This window comes from Anopheles coluzzii, chromosome 2, assembly GCF_943734685.1.
Source record: "Anopheles coluzzii chromosome 2, AcolN3, whole genome shotgun sequence".
NCBI lineage: Eukaryota > Metazoa > Arthropoda > Insecta > Diptera > Culicidae > Anopheles > Anopheles coluzzii.
The window spans coordinates 24879790-24896828 of NC_064670.1; the positions used below are offsets into that span (position 1 = coordinate 24879790).

The 17039-nt window shown below is 48.8% G+C and overlaps 5 protein-coding genes and 1 non-coding gene across 11 annotated transcripts in view; 4 read left to right on the plus strand and 2 right to left on the minus strand.

Moving 5' to 3' along the window:
- The first annotated feature begins 246 nt into the window (after nucleotides 1-246).
- Nucleotides 247-806, plus strand: LOC120947866 (small nuclear ribonucleoprotein F). 3 transcript variants are annotated; one of them, XM_040363655.2, is made up of 2 exons: nucleotides 247-357; nucleotides 430-806. In XM_040363655.2, the coding sequence occupies exon 2, from the start codon at nucleotides 485-487 to the stop codon at nucleotides 749-751; it is 267 nt and encodes an 88-aa protein (XP_040219589.1). In that variant the 5' UTR covers nucleotides 247-357; nucleotides 430-484; the 3' UTR covers nucleotides 752-806. The 3 variants fall into 3 exon arrangements, with proteins under 3 accessions (XP_040219589.1, XP_040219591.1, XP_040219590.1); XM_040363657.2 differs by having other exon boundaries at nucleotides 449-806; XM_040363656.2 differs by having other exon boundaries at nucleotides 255-357; nucleotides 415-806.
- LOC120947864 (P3 protein) lies at nucleotides 758-3717 on the minus strand. 3 transcript variants are annotated; one of them, XM_049606632.1, is made up of 3 exons: nucleotides 3421-3717; nucleotides 1103-2522; nucleotides 758-1028 (listed from the first exon to the last, which is right to left on the minus strand). In XM_049606632.1, the coding sequence occupies exons 2-3, from the start codon at nucleotides 2428-2430 to the stop codon at nucleotides 974-976; spliced, it is 1383 nt and encodes a 460-aa protein (XP_049462589.1). In that variant the 5' UTR covers nucleotides 2431-2522; nucleotides 3421-3717; the 3' UTR covers nucleotides 758-973. The 3 variants fall into 3 exon arrangements, with proteins under 3 accessions (XP_049462589.1, XP_040219585.2, XP_040219586.2); XM_040363651.2 differs by having other exon boundaries at nucleotides 758-1002; nucleotides 3421-3715; XM_040363652.2 differs by lacking the exon at nucleotides 3421-3717 and adding an exon at nucleotides 2922-3390 and having other exon boundaries at nucleotides 758-1002.
- Nucleotides 2636-2707, plus strand: Trnae-cuc (transfer RNA glutamic acid (anticodon CUC)). The gene has a single exon. It is a non-coding gene; the product is annotated as a tRNA-Glu (tRNA).
- Nucleotides 3718-4103: 386 nt separating the features above from the next.
- On the plus strand, nucleotides 4104-5309 carry LOC120947865 (delta(3,5)-Delta(2,4)-dienoyl-CoA isomerase, mitochondrial). The gene is made up of 2 exons (XM_040363653.2): nucleotides 4104-4249; nucleotides 4317-5309. The coding sequence occupies exons 1-2, from the start codon at nucleotides 4189-4191 to the stop codon at nucleotides 5213-5215; spliced, it is 960 nt and encodes a 319-aa protein (XP_040219587.2). The 5' UTR covers nucleotides 4104-4188; the 3' UTR covers nucleotides 5216-5309.
- On the minus strand, nucleotides 5292-8666 carry LOC120947863 (CDP-diacylglycerol--glycerol-3-phosphate 3-phosphatidyltransferase, mitochondrial). Of its 2 annotated transcripts, XM_040363650.2 has the most exons (4): nucleotides 8376-8666; nucleotides 7621-7861; nucleotides 6221-7343; nucleotides 5292-6141 (listed from the first exon to the last, which is right to left on the minus strand). In XM_040363650.2, the coding sequence occupies exons 3-4, from the start codon at nucleotides 7310-7312 to the stop codon at nucleotides 5722-5724; spliced, it is 1512 nt and encodes a 503-aa protein (XP_040219584.2). In that variant the 5' UTR covers nucleotides 7313-7343; nucleotides 7621-7861; nucleotides 8376-8666; the 3' UTR covers nucleotides 5292-5721. The 2 variants fall into 2 exon arrangements, with proteins under 2 accessions (XP_040219584.2, XP_040219583.2); XM_040363649.2 differs by lacking the exon at nucleotides 7621-7861.
- Nucleotides 8667-8993: 327 nt separating this feature from the next.
- LOC120949442 (uncharacterized) overlaps nucleotides 8994-17039 on the plus strand; it is a 38360-nt gene continuing 30314 nt past the window's right edge. The window contains exon 1 of the mRNA XM_040366749.2: nucleotides 8994-11322. Within this exon, the coding sequence (XP_040222683.2) occupies nucleotides 11229-11322 (94 nt within the window). The 5' untranslated portion in view covers nucleotides 8994-11228. The remainder of the gene's footprint in view (nucleotides 11323-17039) is intronic.

Genomic DNA, 17039 nt, shown 5'->3' on the forward strand with positions numbered 1-17039 from the left:
TCAAGGTGAATGTAGAGGAGCTGTACCCGTGTAAAACATTTCGATACTTTTGGTAAGAAATAGTAGATCAACGGCAGTTTACTAATCCGAAATCTACTGTAGATGTGTTTATATGAAAAAATGAAAAAAATAAAATAAAAATCATGCTCATTTGCGTCACAAGTTTACTTATTTTGCTCATGCGTCTTCCACGCGATCATGCGAAGCTCAACCCAGTTGTATCCATTTGACATTTTGCAAAACGCGCAAGGGCGAGCTGTCAAAAAAACACTCGACCGGCTGTACGCGAGAGAAAACAAGAAATTTTTGCTAAAGGACGCCAAATAAATTGGTGTTTTGCAGTTTCCCGAACCTCGAGTAAGTATAGCAGAACACGAAAACAATCGTTCACTTCCCTCCATCATCTGGTAATAGGTGAATTTGCTTTAGTTTGCATAATTCTTTCTAGCAAGTACCGCAAAAGAAAACACAACAATCCAGCACGATGGCGACTGCTATGCCGATAAACCCAAAACCATTCCTCAATGGACTCACTGGCAAGCCGGTGATCATTAAGCTAAAGTGGGGCCACGAGTACAAAGGGTTTCTGGTATCGGTAGACGGGTACATGAACATGCAGCTAGCCAACACGGAAGAGTTTGTGGACGGACAGAACACGGGACACCTTGGTGAGGTGCTGATCCGGTGCAACAACGTGCTGTACATACGCGGTATAGACGATGAGGACGAGGAAGGTGAAATGCGAGACTAAGATAGGGATTTTTAGAATAAACGGCTTTTCTGTATTTCGATGTACAAAAAACAAATCACATTCTTCTACTATGTGCTAAGTATGATGTATGTGTGTGTATGTGTGATTGTGAGTTGTTCGCTAGGCCTGTGTTCCCTAAAACCGTCACCATCGGGGGGATGATCGTAGTTGTTTGTCTTCACTCTGGCGTTGCCACCACAGGATCCGTCTCCGTCTTCGGTATCAGACTGTTTTCAGCGCGTCGCTTCGTGCTGAAATTAAACAATAATGGTTGCGGCTTAAGCATCTCAAATTAGCAAAAACACACAAAACAGACAGCACACAGCAAATGTACAGACATGTAAAACTTACCGTTCATGAATGCGTAGGCCGACCAGGAGCAGAAGCAGAGGTAACGGTGTCATAATCGCATTCGAAACGGGCATAACCGTCGTTAGATCCGCCGCCGGCTGTTCCAGGGCAAAGCGTAGCAGAAAGATCGCAATACCGGTGTTCTGTATGCCCGTTTCGACCGAAATGGCCAGCGAGTCGGCTAGCGGCAGACGCATCAGCGTGCTCGCCAGAAACCCGAAACAGTAGCCGAGCAAAGGGAGACCCAACCCGGCGATGATGATTTGCCAGGAAAACAGCTCAAACAGGTACAGGTTGGTTACGATCGCGAAGATGACGATGAACAGGATCAATATCACGGACATGGGCTTCAGGATGCGCACCAGCAGCCGGCTGAACCGGGGACAGTACCGTTGTATGAGCAGACCGGCACTGATCGGGACCACCAGTCCAACGGCCGTGTATGCAATGCGGCTGTAGGGCACGACGAGGTTTGCCCGCTGGAAGATAGTACGCCCGAGGGTAAAAATCCACAGCGGCATCATGCCGAACGCGGCGATCGTGCTGATAGTGGTCATGGCGATGGAGAGCGTTAGATTGCCGCCCAGCGCCACAGTCCAGATGTTGGAAGCTCCACCGGCCGGCGAGACGCCGGTAAAGAACAGTCCCAGCTGCAGCTCGTAGTTGTCCGGAAACAGCAAATGCCCGAGACCGTAGCTGAGCAGGGGCATGAACACGAACTGGCACACGAACCCGATCATCGGTCCAATCGGACGCCGTGCGATCTGTTTCAAGGCTCCAACATCCAGCGCAGCGCCAAAGTTAATGTACAGGATGGAGATGAGCAGTATGACCGATCCGGTAAACACATGGTCAATGACGCGCTCCGGGCGGATCACGGTTATCGGAAGGGTGGACGATTTGATACTCTCGGTCGTGCCGTTCATGCGCACCAGCTCGACGAAAAAGCTGGTCTGGCCGAGAAAGTTGGCAACGACGGTAAACGACCCATTGTACGCGATGGCCGCGACGAGTGGTTCAATGACGATCGTACCGTTCTCGACCCAAGCCACGTGCTCACGCTCGCTTCTCAACTGCACCGAGCGGATGTCTTCCAAATCCGCCTTCGCTATGCGCTCTATTCGTAGCGTTACATTTCGCGTGGTGCTCATGTCCATGTTGAGCTTAGGCGGATCATAGGTAACTTCCCAGCCCACGCTGGACACCTGGCGGATGGCATTATCCAGTTGCTCATCGTAATTTGCTGCTAAAGTGGCTTTGCAGGTCGCTATCAGTTGAAGTATCAGTAGGGCAGTGAATAGCAGCAGCTTATACAGTGGACAGGCCATTGTACTCGATGGAATTGCGTTCGGAGGTGTGTGATACGTTAGTTTTCCACGTTACTAAGCACCGTTGGGAGCAGGAGATATTTGCGCTGGTTCTGTAAAGAAAATTAAAAAACAAAATGCATGACTGAATGATTCAATTACTTGGATTCTATATGAAAGCGCAGCAGTAGATACAGAACGGTTTGTATTGCCACTCCGCTAACAGTCCCATATTGTCTAGTGGTTAGGATATCCGGCTCTCACCCGGAAGGCCCGGGTTCGATTCCCGGTATGGGAAACTCTTTTTTCTCCATTCGCACCACACATGCTGTTTTATTTTGTTTTTGCATAGTCATTGCGCGGTTCATTTCGGCAGACGATGGTGAATCACTGTACGCGTGTGTAGACTGTATCGGTTTGCTTTGATTGTTCAATCAGCAATCTTAATTATGACAACACACACGAGTAGCAGTAGGAAGCCACCAAACCATTTGACCGTGGTTCATACGTACGTTTTGTGACCTTATCTGTAAAGCATTATTGCCGGTCCCAGTGATATTGAGAGCCGGGCACTGATTGCGCTTGTTTGTGTCTGTTCCTCCTTTTTTGTTTGATGAACAGAGCTTCAACCATAAACTTGTCTCACAACCCTCTCCAGGGATGTCTGAATCTTATCGCAGTTTTAGTGATGTTGTCACGCACCATCGCACGGATCTATCCGCACTGTATCTTCTACACTATTTTATAATCTAATCCACTTTCGTGTCGTGAGAGTATCACTTCGCCCGGGGGAAACCTGTTGCACAACCAGTTGAAACACATTCCATTTAATTGCTATGCAAGAAGCTAATGGAAATACGCTCCAAATTCTATGCACCTGCCCCATTACCGCGACTCTGGATACAGGCTGGCAGTAACATCATGTTTTACAATAACTTCTTATTGCACATTAAAATCGAATAACATCGAAGAGGCGACACGTTAATACTGCGATAAAAATAAACAAATTACCATGAGATTGTATGGAACATTGCACGTTCACGTTCACTTTAGTTTGCGTCTTGCTGAAAAGTGCTGGAAAAACAAAACAACTGCGTGGATACCCCTTTCGGAATGTGTTCGTAGCCACAGTAGGGGCTAAAAAACGTGCACACTAGCAGCGGCTCCCACGATGAGAAACTGAACAGCGTTTTGCTGTGGTGCACTGTGCACTTTCAATCACAACAGCGATCGGAATGAATATTGTGATGCAACTGCGCTCTACGCGTAGAGCGGCATGCACCAAACCAAACACTACAATGAATTACAGTTAAAAACTTGCCGAAGGGAAGAATTCTTCAAAACATTCAGTGCAGTATAGACGGTTGCAATCCGAACCGGTAATTCCCAGCGGAGCTCTACAAATGTCACTCCACCGGGTTGGAATTGTTTTTGGAATTTATATAAAGTTTTCGTAGTTGGAGGATCAAACATTCAACTACATTTATAAAAGGACCATCAAGAGTTTATATTAAGGGAGGTTTATTTGAAACTACCAGAAAAAATAAAAATACTTACCCATGAAGCGGTAAAATTAAATCAAATGCGTCAGCCAATGTTTACGTATAGGTTTGACGTTTATCTGCGATAGCAAAGGGTTGCTGTACCGTTATCATTTCACCATCCTCTTCCCTCTCACACGGTTGATACACGGTTCAGCTGATTCGAATCTTCGTTGCTCTTCCTACGGATCAAAGTCCAGCATTAAAAAGGCTAAATTTTGCAGTTTCATTTGCCACCATGAACAAGCTTGCATTTAGTACCGTTTTCTCCACACTCAAAACGATGGCCCGTCCAGGAGGTAAGTGAAAGTATTGCTAATCCACAAAATGGACTCCAATAACGTCTGCAAATGCTTCATTTCACAGCACCGGTTGCGCCACACATCGCACGTAATCTGTGCGCCGCGGCCAACGCTTCTACCGATGCGTCGACGAAGTACAACTTCAAAACACTGAAACTGTCCACGCCGAGCCCGTTCGTGGTGCACGTCGAGTTCAATCGGCCCGATCGTATGAACGCGTTCAATCGGCAGCTGTGGACGGAGATCAAGGACTGCTTCGACCAGCTGCACAACGATCCCGACTGCCGGGCGGTGGTACTGTCCGGCGGTTCCTCCAAACACTTTACCGCAGGCATCGATCTGTTCGATATGATGAAGCTGGGCCAGGAGATGGGAGCCATCGAGGAGGTGGGTCGACGGGGCCGCCTGCTCGAGGGCACCATCAAGCTGTACCAGGACTGCATCAGCTCGCTGGAGCACTGCTACAAGCCGGTCATCGTGGCGGTACATTCCGCTTGCATCGGGGCCGGCCTTAACCTGATTACGGCGGCTGACGTGCGGTACTGCACGCGGGACGCCTGGTTCTCGCTGAAGGAGGTGGACATCGGGCTGGCGGCGGACGTTGGCGCACTGCAGCGGTTCCCGCGTGTCGTCGGAAATCAGAGCTGGGTGCGGGAGCTTGCCTTTACCGCGCGGAAGTTCGCTAGCGATGAAGCGCACAGCCACGGGCTCGTATCGCGGCTGTTCGACAATCGGGAAGAGTTGCTGCAGGGTGCGATCAAGCTGGCGGAGGAGATCGCGAGCAAGAGCCCGATCGCGGTGCAGGGAACGAAGAAAAACATCGTCTACTCGGCGGACCACACGGTGCAGGAAGGGCTCGATCATATCCGCGCTATTAACATGCTGAACTTGCAGAGTGAAGATTTCCTGAACGCGATCATGGCTTCGCAGAGCAAGGAAACGCCGGTATTTGCTAAGCTGTAACGGAAAGGAGGGCGGAGGGAACGCTTCGGAAAGGCAAGGCCGGAGTGCAAATAAAGTGGTGGTACCGACGAGGGGCCTCGATTTTTCTACGCTATAGTGGTTTACTGTTTTTAAAACAATGTCTTTTACTTCATCAACACAGGAACTGTTCGGTTTCATTTTTTCCCTATTGCTGCTTCCTTTGGTGATCGGTCGTACGCACGCTGGAGCAACCTTCAACTGGAACGGTAACAAACTTGTGTAACAAGATATTTTCTTTTTCGATTAAGCTAACGCGATGCATGATGGCGAAAATAGAAGCTAGAAGTAACCCTGGGCACGGGCCCAGGTCCTTGTCGGAACCGAACGATTGGTCGGCTTAACACTGATCACAACTCCAACGGGACTGTCACGTGTATTCGATACGTTAGGCGTTTGTTCGCGCGGGCTCACGAGTATCGCATCTTCGATGCGCAATGATGCCGTCGGCCGGACCCGGACCGGCCGCCAGCGGAAGCGGGGCGAGATTAGAAAAAGTTGCGAAACAGTCCCACGACGGCACGCACCCACCGGGGCACCGGCCGGTTGATGAGCTCCGTTTCGGCGGTGGTCGCGTGCTGGAGCAAATTTTGATACTCGGTTTCGAGCTTGTGCTGCAGAGTGGCGTTATTCGTGACCACGCAGATCTGTGCCTCGAGGTCGCGGTTCACCGAGCGCTCGCCAAAGTTGGACGAACCGATGAGGGTGACGTTCGGGAGGGACGAGTCGGGTAGATAGTACCACAGGCCCTTGGCGTGGTACGTCCACCCGGGTCGTTCGTACTCGAGCAGCTCCACCCGGTGGCTTTGGCCGGACGATTTCAGCATCTCGAGAAACTTGCGCGCCAGCAGGGAGTATGCTGCGGGGATACCGCCCGCCGGTCCTTTCGCTCCGAGGAACCCGTTGGCCTGTGGGAAAAAAGCGAACAAAGTCATTGCGTTAGTTGGCATATTGATTTGAACTCGCGACGCACTAAAAGCTGCTTACGTTCGGGTGCGCCATCAGTATGTTACACTGTGCCTGACACTCGTGCGTCAGCGTGTTCATGTACGTTTCCGTTAGGTTAAAGTATCCCGTCGCCAACCGCAGCTGCGAGCCGGCCAAACAACCCGACAGCAGCTGCTTCGTCGCCAGGCTGTCGTGATGTATGCCGAGCTGTCCCATCTCGATCAGCGGGAATATCCACGTGTCCGCGTGCTGTGCCTCGTCCCGCTCGCAAACCGCCCGCTGCTCGTCCATCACGCTGCGATAGTACGCCCGGATGCGATCCCGCGCTTCCGTGGCAAACTCTAGCTGGGCACACTTGTACGGCAGCATGGTCCACGTGTCGTGCAGTCGGGTCGCTCCATCGCGCCCCACCGTCAGGCTAAACTCCTGCACCTTCCCCAGGAAGTTGGCATAGAAGTCGGCCAGCCGGCGATCCTCGATCATGACGTACCGGTCTTGCCGGTTGGTGAAATAATCGTTGGACAGATTCGCACCGGAAATGATGACCGTATCGTCCACCAGGTACAGTTTCATGTGCTGTATGCCGAGCAGCTCGTTCCATCGCGGTGGCGCAAGGCGTTTCGTTAGCCCACGCAGCACCGGCGTGTGGTACAGCGAGAGGCGGAAATTGTCCGTCTCCTTGACCAGCGGCATCAGCGTGGTTTTGCTGTTGCGCTCGCCCCGTGTGCCACGCGTAAAGTCCAGCAGTACGTCCACCTTGAGCTGCACATTGTTGCGGAGGTTTTCGTGAATGGCGGCCACGAGCTGCGTTTCCAGGCTGCCCGTGCCAAGATACAGGCTGGCGAGCATGATCCTTCGCTGCGCGACCGAACATTTGTCCAGCAGCGTGTTGTAGAACGTGCCAGGCTCACGGATGACCTCTATGCGGTCGCCTGACACCGGAAAGCAGGGCGAGATGGCGTGCAGCCAGCTCAAGGACTGTAGCGAGCTGGTCCGGAACGCCGGTGGCACTACGTCCGCACCACCGCTACCACTGCCTGTGGAAGGTTGTCGATTGCTGGGTGCCGACGGAAGGAACTCCCCGGCCGGAGGGTAATCCGCAATGAGCGTGCTGAACAGTCGCCGGATCATCTTTAGCAGTGGTTTTAGTACAATCTGCCAACTGTTGGGAAAGAGAAGAAAAGATCCGCGAACCATAAGCTGGGACAGACAGATTGTAAGGGGATGCGCTAGGTAGTTTAAGCATTCGTACGCAACAAACACAAACGCTGATGCAACCGTGAACGGGTATACTCCAGAAGCATTAACGAACAAGCACATGGCACACACACACATATACACACGCTAGCTCTAGTACAAATGCTATCAACGAGCACTACAAACGCCATACACAGTAGTTATTGCAAAAAAGGGGGGACAAAAAAGTAGTAAATTCTTACCTCGTTCGCTAGTAACCACGCGCATCAAGGCTACACACTCTACTCACACGCACGCTGGATGGCCGATATGTATATATAGAGAGAGATTGAATCTTTGTGTGTTTCGCCGCACCTTTTGGAATCGAATTTTTGGTGTACGTTTTTGTACGCAAAAGCATTGATGAAAGGATAACAACAATATTTGGCGTGCCGGGTGTATGTTCGGCGCCAAACCCGCTTTTACTGAGCGAGACTGTTTCTGCTGCACGAGAAAAGTAATGGGGAAAAAACAGGGAATGTAAGAGCACGTTTTTTGTTTGTGTTTCCACTGGACCAGGACTGCAGACCAGGAGGGGTAGTAGGAAAGGATTCGAAGAGGGCACGAACAGGTGTTCGTAACGAGAGGAAGGGCTGTACGGTAAAGCTTCCGTTTTTGTTGTGGTTTGGGATGCAAGAGGAAAAAGGGCGAGAGAAGTTTGGATCTATTTTTATAAACAAAACAAGCTCAATGCGCATCTTGTAGTGAGGTCGTCAAACCAAACCGCTACCGTAACAACAGTGCATTCGTAATGAGACTGGTAAGAGAAAGAAACTGATAATACGTGGAACAATTGCCGAGTGGAAGTAAGACAAAAGAGCATAGAAAAGGGAAGGGTAAAAATTGGTTTTAAAATCGGAAAAATCGGACTATATAGCTTGAGCCAAAAACCGGGGGTAGAAAAAAAACGAAAGAGAATAAACGAAACTGTGCGTGTATGCAGGACGAGCGCGCTTACCTGAAGAGAAAATCGATTACGCTCATGGTTGGGTTTACTTTATACTACTACTACCATCACTGTTCGCGACACCAAGCGCGAAGGTTCCTTTTCGTTGAAGCTGCTGATCTTACTTTCCAATTCGGGCGGAGGAAACTCTCTGCTGCGCTGTAGTAGATACCGCAGTACGTCCGTTTTTGGGTAGGCTGCAAAATTTGGACCACCTTCGCACCGTCCGAAACCGCAGGCAATGGAAAAACGCCAGTGAAACCAGCCAACAACAGTGCGCACTGGATGGATGTCAATATTTACGTTGCGAAATACGAACGTCAACTTTTGAACCGGTTAGCTCAAGGTGAGTAGATTGCGGGTGTGCTGAACTGTGTGCTGTGCGAAATTTAACAACCGAATGTTGCCATAATGTTTAAAATATTCATTGGAATGAAACGATAAAAGCAAAATATCAAAACATATTTTTTTACTCAAATGTATGAGGAATTAGGAAAAGCATGCTAAATGTATTCATATTATGAGGGGAAAAATCAAACAAGTTCACTCGCCATCAACCAGCTGGGCATCCCAGTACTGTTCATTCCGTTCATCCTGCGCACCGTTCGTGTCGGTTCATTTCGGCTTCGCTTCGTTCATTTCGATTCATTTCAGCATTGCGCTTCGGTGCGAGTGGACGCGTGTGCCGTGCCTGTTTCCGCGAGCTCCGCACACACCGAGAAAACCGTGGTTCGTTTCTGTTTTGCTGTTTTGTTTTCTACCTGCCGAAAGGTGTACGCAAGTTAACTGCGAAACTTCTGTGAGCGGTTCGTGCATTTTATTTGTTGTGCAAGATAGAACAGAAAGACGTGGTCCGATCGTAGCAAAAATCAGGGCTTTCTTTCCTTCCATCCGATCAACGGATTCAATTCACGCACGACGGAACCGACAAGTGCAGGGCAAGAAGGCAAGGGCTCCAAAGTACGGTGAAAAGCACACGATACGCCTTTTCCGGTGCGGAGCAGCTTCCACAGGGACCCACGGACGCCAGCGACGAGGCCGCTGTTCTTGTTTATGAGTTTGGGCGCGTCGATGCTATGCGAGATCATCGCATGCTTGCACGTTTTCGCGATCACCTTTTTTTCGGCCAAGAATCTTTATGACCGTTTATGTTGGCCGTGCTTGCGCGATCAGTGCACGCGTGTGTGAGTGTGTGTTGTTTGTTCATGTGCAGTGAGTGAGTTCGAGAGAAAAAAAAAAGGATCCACCCAAAGGGTGTTTGCGGCCGGAGACGCGCCATATCGTCGTGAAAGTCGCGAAACGTGCCCACACGATACGGTGATAACTCCCCCCCGCTCCCGCTGTTTGATACGCTGTTACGCCTGGGTCAATGAGGGAAAGAGGGTGGTGCGCCGCACCCGATATGGAGAACGGCCAAAAACGGGTATTGTGCGTACCCATTCAATAGTGGGGCACCGTGCAGCACAACGGTGACGAAGTGCGCGTGGAATTAAGTGCGTCTTGCTGCTCTAGTGCGGGTGGTTGCGACGGCGGCGGTGGCGCCGTGCTCTGCGGATGTGTGAGCCTAAAATTAGCCATCGAATTAGTGTCCATTGTGTTCGCCATCCCTCATCGCAAGCGAAGCGAAGGTTTGCCAATTGTAGACGACCCCTTGCGTCTTAACGCAACGCATCAAAGAAGTGCAATTTGTAGTGAATCTGCGGCCCCTTGTGCAACATAATCGTCCGATTACTCTCGCCCCTTATAAAAGTGAGCAGCGGGAAGAGGGCGCTGCGTGTCTGTGTCTGATTGTCTTCAGGGCTCCCTGAAGTATGTCTGGCCGTGGTGAGTCAGTGTGTTGATGAGCTGCGCGCCTTCTCGAAGATCCCGGAAGACACAATCGTTCGGATGCTGATAAATAAGTGCGTGTGTGTGTCTGTGTGATGCCGTCCTCACTGTTGCAACCGTTGCACTGATAGTGAATTAGTGCGAAAAGGGGTCGCCCATTCGGGGAAGCAATTGTGTGTGAGAAAAAAAGAAAAGCTAATTGATTTACAAAGTTCAGTTTCACAAAACCGCGGAAGGAAAACACAACGTAGGCGCCCAAAACAGATTGTGCTTGCGCGGGGTCCACTGCGGTGCGAAAGAATAAATCACGATTATTAAAGTGCGGTAATTCGCTCTTCCCGCTGCTGGCAGTTGTTTGGGTGTTTTTTTTTTTTTGAAAATTAGTTCTCCGAAGAAGAAACAAAAAAAAAAACAAAACACATTCACACCGGAAAAACACATCCCTTCACCGTCTGACGAATCAAAGTCGGCTGTGGTGGCGCGGTAGTGAAGAGAGAAAGAAGGAAAGAAAAAGTTCGATTGGGATTTAATTGAAAGTTTGTACCCGTACCCCACAAGACCGGTGCTAGCCTGGGCGAACGAAGACGGTGTTTCGAATCGTTCTCACTATCTTCCGGTGCAAACACACACACACTCACACCCAAACGTAGGAGATCATCCAGCGAAGGCCACACAATTTCAACACCATCATCATCATCGCATGCTGTCTTGCCGACAGCATAACAACCCGCGTGCGTTTGTTTGCGTCTGGGCCTCTATCGTGCATCACAGTAAGCACAGCCCAGCCACACTATCAGCAACAGCAGCAGCAGCAGCAGCAGCATCATTCTTCTATTCTCCAGGCGAGCGGAAGACGGTGTACTGTTGTTCTGACGGTGCTGCTTCCATTGTTCGGTGAAAGTGCGCCCACCCTACACACACCCACTGGAAGTGGGAATAGGAAACCGAACGGAAGAGCTACAGAAAAAAGGGAATAAACCGGGACAGGAACCTCTGGGTCCGATACACATCGCACCTCCTCAAAAAAAAAAAAAAAACATGATCTGGCCAGGGCTACTGTTTATGCTGCTCAGCAGCGCGTTTATGCTGCCCGGTGCAACGGCGGAACATCATAACATGTCACACACGAAAGGTAAGATCGGGGTGTTAATTTGTAGCGTGCGTTGTTTCTTTTTTTCTCTGTGTATTTGCCCTCCCATTTCCATGTTTACTGGGCTGAAAATGATGTCTTAATGTAACACTACTCCCTTGGAGAAAGTTTGGTCTTTTTACACCGTCCCAAACAACTGTTCGTGTTGATACACTAAACAAACTAAATTTAAGTCATCTTTGGCTCTCAAGTTCAATTCGTCCGTCTTGAAGCGCTTAACACACTAAAGGGCCAAGATCGGGTTCGATAAGTTGTGCTATAGTTGTAAGCCTCTTTACAAAAGAAAACCTCCAAGCAGCCGAAGGCCACACCGTGTAGTTGGGCATTAAAAACTCCGGGCGGGAGTCTTGGCGTGAGCAGAGCAGAGCACAACATGTAAGACAAAACCGAATCCGAAAGGACGGGGACCCCCGTCGATGGTTTTGTTTTATGCTACAACTTTTCATCTTCAGCTTCTTATCCTATTTGTTACACTCATCTATCTTGGTGTTTTGTTTTGCTTTGCCCGGTTTTAAGGTTCTTTTTTGGGTACTGCTTCTTTCTTCTTCTGGGCATATCGGCCCGGGGTAAAAATATAAAAAGGGAAAAGGTTTACATCCGGACATGTTGCGTAAAATTTTACACTTCACGGAGCGAGCGAAATTGATTAGCAAGTGTTTTTTGCACTCCGGGCAAGGGCAAGCAGCAAATTGAAATTCTTCGTTATTGCAATGATAGTTATGGAAATATGTTGTGTACAAATCATGTCACATGATTTAAAACGAAACACATCTACAGCTTGTAATCGTCTCGCACAGAGCCTGCGATCGCGATCATCACTGTCACTAGAATGTCTTAATTAGAGTCCCGTTGCCGTTGTCCGACGACAGTCGAGTGTGATGTCTTTCTCGTATCTAAAGATGATATCGAGTGGAGAAAGGTGCCGAGCGCTGATGCTGTACGCACTGCTTGCTCACACGCCATTGCTAATGTTTGTCTTACCGGCGACAACATAGCACCGCGTGTGTCTGCCAGGGGGGGAGGGGGCTGTTCAACAAGCCCCAGCAGACATTGCATTTATGATGAGTTTTGGATGGGAGAAATTCCCTCCCGCAAGCTACCGTCCTCGGTTCTGCCCCACATGCTTACCGTTGCATCTGCAGTTGCACACCGGTAGGTAGGAACGAGCAAACCCTCTCCCTCACAGCGCTCCTACCACAGTCACCTTTTAACTGCGCCACGCCAACTGCGAGAAGCTCAAATTTAAACATCGCGTGTATTTTTGTTGTACAAATGTGGCCCGGCCCGAAGCCCCCCAGGCTTCGGTTTATTCCTCTCGCAAATATAAACATTGCATTAAGAAGTGTTTTTTCCTCCCGGTCGTCGGGCCGATGATGGGTGGTTTCGTTCGTTTGCTCCTCCATCTCCACGTGCTGGTGGGGTCTTGCTTTGGTGTGCCGTTATTATTTTTCTTTCTCTTCCTCCCGCAATGATATACACGGTAGTAGTGTGCTTCCCAAATGAACGTTTTCGGGGACGTTTGTTTAATAATCCACCATTCCACCCTAGCCCCTTAAACACTCCTCTTCTATGGGTATGATCGCGATCGCGATGGGGCAGTTTATTGACATTTTGTGCGGCATCGGAACCGAAACGATCTTACGGACGGTACCAAATGAAATGTACATACAGAAAAAAAAAAGTGTACAGTCCACCCCCTGATAGAAATAACGGGGACTTTGCGGCTAAGCGGGGGAACCACCACCTTCACAGCGGCATTTTTGGTTGGCTGCTTTTTTTTTTTAAAGAAAAGTGAGAAAGAGTACTTTGTTTCTAGCCGTGGCCGCTACTTGGCGCGGGGATGAAGTGCACTTTAGCCACATTCCGAGCCACATGTACCCCTTAAAGGAGAGAGGGTATGGTGCTGTAGATAAGAGCCGGGAAGAGAGGTTTTCGTTTTTTTTTTATCATGATTTCTTCCAAGGACTACCGTGTGGTGTGCTGTCGATAGGCGGCGAACCCCCGTGAACCGTGTACAAGAGCTCTCCAGCAGCCACCTTTCTCTCTGCTGCATGTGCCCCTCTGCGTAGGTCAGTGAAGATGACTCTCTTCCAAAGATAAACGAGCCTCTAAAGTGGTATGGTGGAATGAGGTAAATAAATGCAACGATCGACAACGCGGGGCAGGTGGTACGCGCGGGCACACACTCACTCACACACACAGCCTCTTTCGGGAGGGCGCTTCGGAACAGATACTATCGGGTGGATGCAGTTAAGGCATGCTGGGAAAAAGGTTGCGGCACAAACCAGCGCTAAAGGGCTTCAGAGGCGCGCGCCCGCGCTTGCGAAGGGAAAGTAATGGTGCCTCTAGATGCGCCGACGCTACCGAAAATTGTGTAGGAAAACATTCCAAAAAATTAAATGGGACAGCAGCACTTAAGGCGGCACATACACACTCTCTTTCTCTCTTTCTCTCTGTGTCTTTTGAGTTTCACTGGTTTTGAAGTGATTTTGAGTTTAAAGGCGGGAAGTGTTTTCTGATGTGGATGTTACAACAAAGTTGGTGGCCTTTTTAAATTTATTCCATCTCTGATGTGAACGTGTCATTTGGTTGCACAAAATTACTACCGTGTACATAATTTTTGTTATGGAATTATAGACAACATTGCATTACCTTCGGCCGGCAATGTAAACTAAAAGTTGGTGAGAAAAACCTAACCCTTGGTACTGAAATCATTTGTCTTGGAAAGTTCCACTTTTCTGACGGCTTTCGCATGCGTTTGTACATCAGTTTAACGGCCATTCCGGGTTTTTACGTACTAGTGTTTATTTTAATTCCGTTTCGACAGATTTTATCAAGCATATCAATTGCTCTCTAGTTGGTGGAACGAGTTGTTTTGATTTTCTTTCAAGCACGCATTTGTTGAAATTCGCAATAATAAAGTAGTTAACGATCGGTTTCTCTGGCTCCACTGGCTGGTTCGATTATTGTTTACCGATTTTCCCTTTTTTCGGAACCATGACTTGTTTGCAAATGGAAAAGCTATCCACCGCATTTAATTTCGATTAGCTTTATTGCCACAAAGAGAAAGAGGAAAAGAGTGTTAGTATATTCCATTTCAAGTAATATATTTTTTTAAAGTGAATTTACAATGAAGTAGCAAAAACAGTTAGCTTCATGCTTCAGTGATACTGTCGCGAAATTGTGTACAAATTTTGTTTTTCTCAGTCAAATTAAACTTCATTTTTTGGTGCAATAAATGGACAGTGATTATTAAAACTATTAATGCTATTACAAATAAAACGAAACACACCTTAAAAGAGGGACAATTAAGGCAACGACGATTCAAGATCTTTCCGATCGTATATTTACTTCCTCTTCTGTTAACAAGTTTGCAAAGTCGTCCCTCTATCTCTTATCAAATTTGCAATTTATAATGTGTTGTTGTTTTTTTCTGTTCTGACAGCGCTCCCATTTAATCACACATTTCCACCTTGCTTCTGCGCACACATACGTAAGAAGCGTTGCTGTTGTCATCCACCAGCAGTCGTGCAGTGATTTTTTGATTGCTTCTGGAATAATTTGGAACATTATACTTACGACTGATTACGCTGAAATCACGAGCATCATCCAGAATCCCCTCAATACCAAGCCTCCCCAACGTTGCTGTTTCTAATCGGCAAATACCACCACCACGATCGCCGGTTGTGCGTTCGACGCCGCGCGACTGATAGCTGCACATGCCCGTTGAACTCTGTACCATAACGTCAAGGTTTTATGTGTTCTCCCGGTACGCAAGATCACGTTGTGCTGCTGTATTTTATTTCGGTTGTAAAAACGATCGTTTTGATGCCGTCGTCCGATCGAGCTTGTGTGTGTGTGTGGTACATTTTGGTCAGACGCCGCTGGAATGGATGGGAACATAACCGAAACATATCGATCCATTACGGGCTATTAGTCTGCTCACGACAAAGCGATCGAGTTAGGGTTGCTGTGTCGGGTTGTGGTAGGAACAGAAACAAATATGTGTGGTAAAAAACAGATACCATCTCCCCTACTCACGTCTTGTGTGGAGAAGAGGAGGTAGACAAATACAATTAATTTAGCTCGCATATTTAGACCATTCGGGTGGGAGCTTAGGTAGCGCTGCACCTCTCTTCGTATAGACCGTTTCGGTTAATAATGGAAATTATTTAATATATTTCATCCTCGCCCTGCGCCCACTTGTCGGCTGGTGTACGCTTCGCCATCCAAATCGCAATGTTTAGCAACCACCAACAGCACACAGGCACGCTCACAGTCTCCACATTGGCCCCGCGAAATCAAGCAATGCTCTTCGCTGCCTCCAAACTGACTCGCCCGTCACTAATTGAATTCATTTAATCGAAATCACCACTCGTTTGGCTCTGATCGCGCGCTCTGTGGTGCGTGTGTCCCGCAGAATGGGACGCTAGGCTAGAGAAGAACTTGGCCCGGGTAATAAGTGTGCGTGTGTGTGTGGGTCGGTGAAGGGACGTATAACAGTGGGCAACAGAACTACTGCCGCCCAGAATCGATGAATGGCTGGAAGACATGTGCGATTGTGTCTGGGACTAACGGCCGACAGTCTGCAAAAGCGGATGGTTGGGTAGGTTTTGATCTGACTGTGCGACCACATTATGACAGGCGTTCGAAATGATGACGTCAAATGGGGCTCGATCGCAAAAGCTAACACACATGCATGACTTGGTTGTGCTCGGTGAAGTTAACGGCCAGTTCTCGAGTTTCAGCGGACGGAAGTCGAGAGCTGTCAAGCTGTCGTGTCGATCCGATAGCCATGAGTGTCTCGTCCAAGAACACGTTTGACTAGGGTGAGTGGAGAGCGGCCGCGAGTACCACGCGCGTACGAGAATTGACTAGTTCTATCCAAAGAAGCTGTGCGTATAGGCTGAATGCATGTAGGAAATAGAGAGTAGCATAAACGAGTTAGGTTCATTCGTTCCCGAATATCTGTTGAAAAAGATTGGCAAGAACTTGTTTTCTTGGGAGGAGGGATTTGATCCTCCTTCACCCCTCTTTCCCGGATAGCTTGTTTGTTTGTTATTAGCTTCTCTGCGTAAGCCTATTAAACCATCCTGCGCGCTGCACCATTGTGATCTTGTCACCTCTGGAGCCTTAAGTCATTGCGAAGCAGGTGGGCGATCATTTGCTCTCTCATTTGCGCACCGTTGCGAAATAATGCTTGCCAACCAGCGCCCACGCGACACGCTAGCTGCCAACTTCCGTTGACTGTGCACTGCACCGTGTTCCACACGGACGGGATCCTCACCTTAGACAGCCGATCTCGCACCAGCATAAGATGTCATGATCACATATTGAACACGATTAATCATTGCGTTGCGTGGCATGGTTGAAGGTGGAGACCGTACGGATTGAGTAGGAGTAGAAACCGTCTACCGTTGCACCAATGTTTTGTAACGGGGGTTTTGCGATGAGATCTAATCATTGCCGGGTGCACATAACATACATCCCCGAGCAAGTGTCGATTGTACCTGCTACCGCCGAAGTGTGGATTTGCACGGCAACTTCAACAAGATGTTATATCTCGGATCATAGAACTCCGTCTATGTATGGTTATTTACGTCGAAAATTGCCAGCTACATGCTCTTATTCAAGGGTGGCAAGTGATTGGACAGGGCAATGCAGACTACATGCCAGTGCGTAGGTTGTGCTGAACGCTC